We start from the raw sequence: 1,459 nt of genomic DNA, 5'->3' as shown, positions 1-1,459 counted from the left end.
TTCATGCAACAGAGCTGAAGCCAACCCTTGGATAACCGTTCATCCCGGGAGCATTGCAGTGTGCAGTTGATCTTCACATTGAAACCAGTTCCACCACCAATAGTCGCATGTCAAGCCACCAAACAAGACACTGCGCCTAGACACTGCACTTCCTGCACCGTTACTAGTTTATAGCAAAACCTGCTTCCAAACTCCTTTTCGATCCGCGCCACGCTATGTTGGATAAGTTTCACGATCCGCTTACTCCAGCCAAATGAAATGAAACGACATCAGTCGTCCGTAGTATGGGTAGAGCGCATAATTGAACGAAAGATGAACATACATCAACCCGTGTATGGTCGAAATTGAAGACTCGTTGCCGTCGGGGTTTTTGCTTTCACGAAAGAAAGTGAAAAATTTGCCCAAGTCTCGGCTTTTGCGTTAGTATATATACCGTCATAGGAAGTGAAGCAGTGATCAGTAAATGTTTGATACGCATGAAGGCAGGTTCACAGGAAGCACGGAATAGCACGTATTATTAAATCAACCTTGTTAAAACCATCTGGCACCATGCTTCTTAAGGTATTTCGATAAACATCGTTCGATGAACAATTGAAGTTAACTATTTTCCTTCTTTCTTTAGATTATAACCTTCCTTGGACTAGTAGCTATTGTCAGAGCCCAAAATCATTACGGTGGCCACACCGACGTTCAGCATGATGTCGGGCACTACCACCACGACGAAGAACATCACGGGCCAGCTCATTATGAATATCACTATGACGTGCATGACGAGCATACCGGAGATGTGCATGGGCACCGGGAAGCCCGCAAGGACGATCATACGCAGGGCGAGTACTATCTGATCGATGCCGATGGACACAAGCGGACAGTGAAGTACCATGTTGAAGGCAAGAGCGGATTTATAGCAGAAGTTCACCGAGAACCTGTTAAAGGATTTCACGACGTCCCAGAGCGCCATAACTTTCACCATAAATTTGAATAACCATACCATAATAAAGAGCAAAACGTGAAATATCCTAAATAAATATATTCTACAATTATAATTTGAATGCGGCCAATACATATTGATCACATACTGCCTGAGAACAAACGTAGCTTTAAATTTACATACAAACTAGGAATTCAGATTCGCCCGTTCCAATCGCATAGCTTTGATAAACTTGAAATCAGATGTAACACATACTTTGGCGCAATTCATACTCCAAAGTGAAGCTTAAAGAAAGCTGACCAACACGCGGAAGAGACTCAGGGCTACATTCCCAAGACAGCATTCGGGTTCTCAGCTGTTCCACATCCATCAGACAATCCTTTCACTGCAATTACTGCAAGGTTGATAAACCGGTCGAATATTTGGCAAATATTGGATATCGAACCATTTTTTTCTGCCCTTTTTCGATCCAGCCAAAACATATCATTCACCAGGCCTTCCACTCGACTATATAAAGAAAGGCTCAAC

General features: G+C 43.2%; 1 protein-coding gene across 1 annotated transcript; it reads left to right on the top strand.

Annotated features, from left to right (window-relative positions):
- The first annotated feature begins 549 nt into the window (after positions 1-549).
- On the top strand, positions 550-985 carry LOC128277161 (larval cuticle protein A2B-like). Its single transcript, XM_053015602.1, has 2 exons — positions 550-561; positions 623-985. Exons 1-2 carry the CDS (start codon positions 550-552, stop codon positions 983-985), a joined length of 375 nt encoding a protein of 124 aa, XP_052871562.1.
- The last annotated feature ends 474 nt before the right edge of the window (positions 986-1,459 follow it).

This window comes from Anopheles cruzii, unplaced genomic scaffold, assembly GCF_943734635.1.
Source record: "Anopheles cruzii unplaced genomic scaffold, idAnoCruzAS_RS32_06 scaffold04287_ctg1, whole genome shotgun sequence".
Taxonomy (NCBI): Eukaryota; Metazoa; Arthropoda; class Insecta; order Diptera; family Culicidae; genus Anopheles; species Anopheles cruzii.
This window is presented reverse-complemented; position numbering and strand designations above follow the sequence as displayed.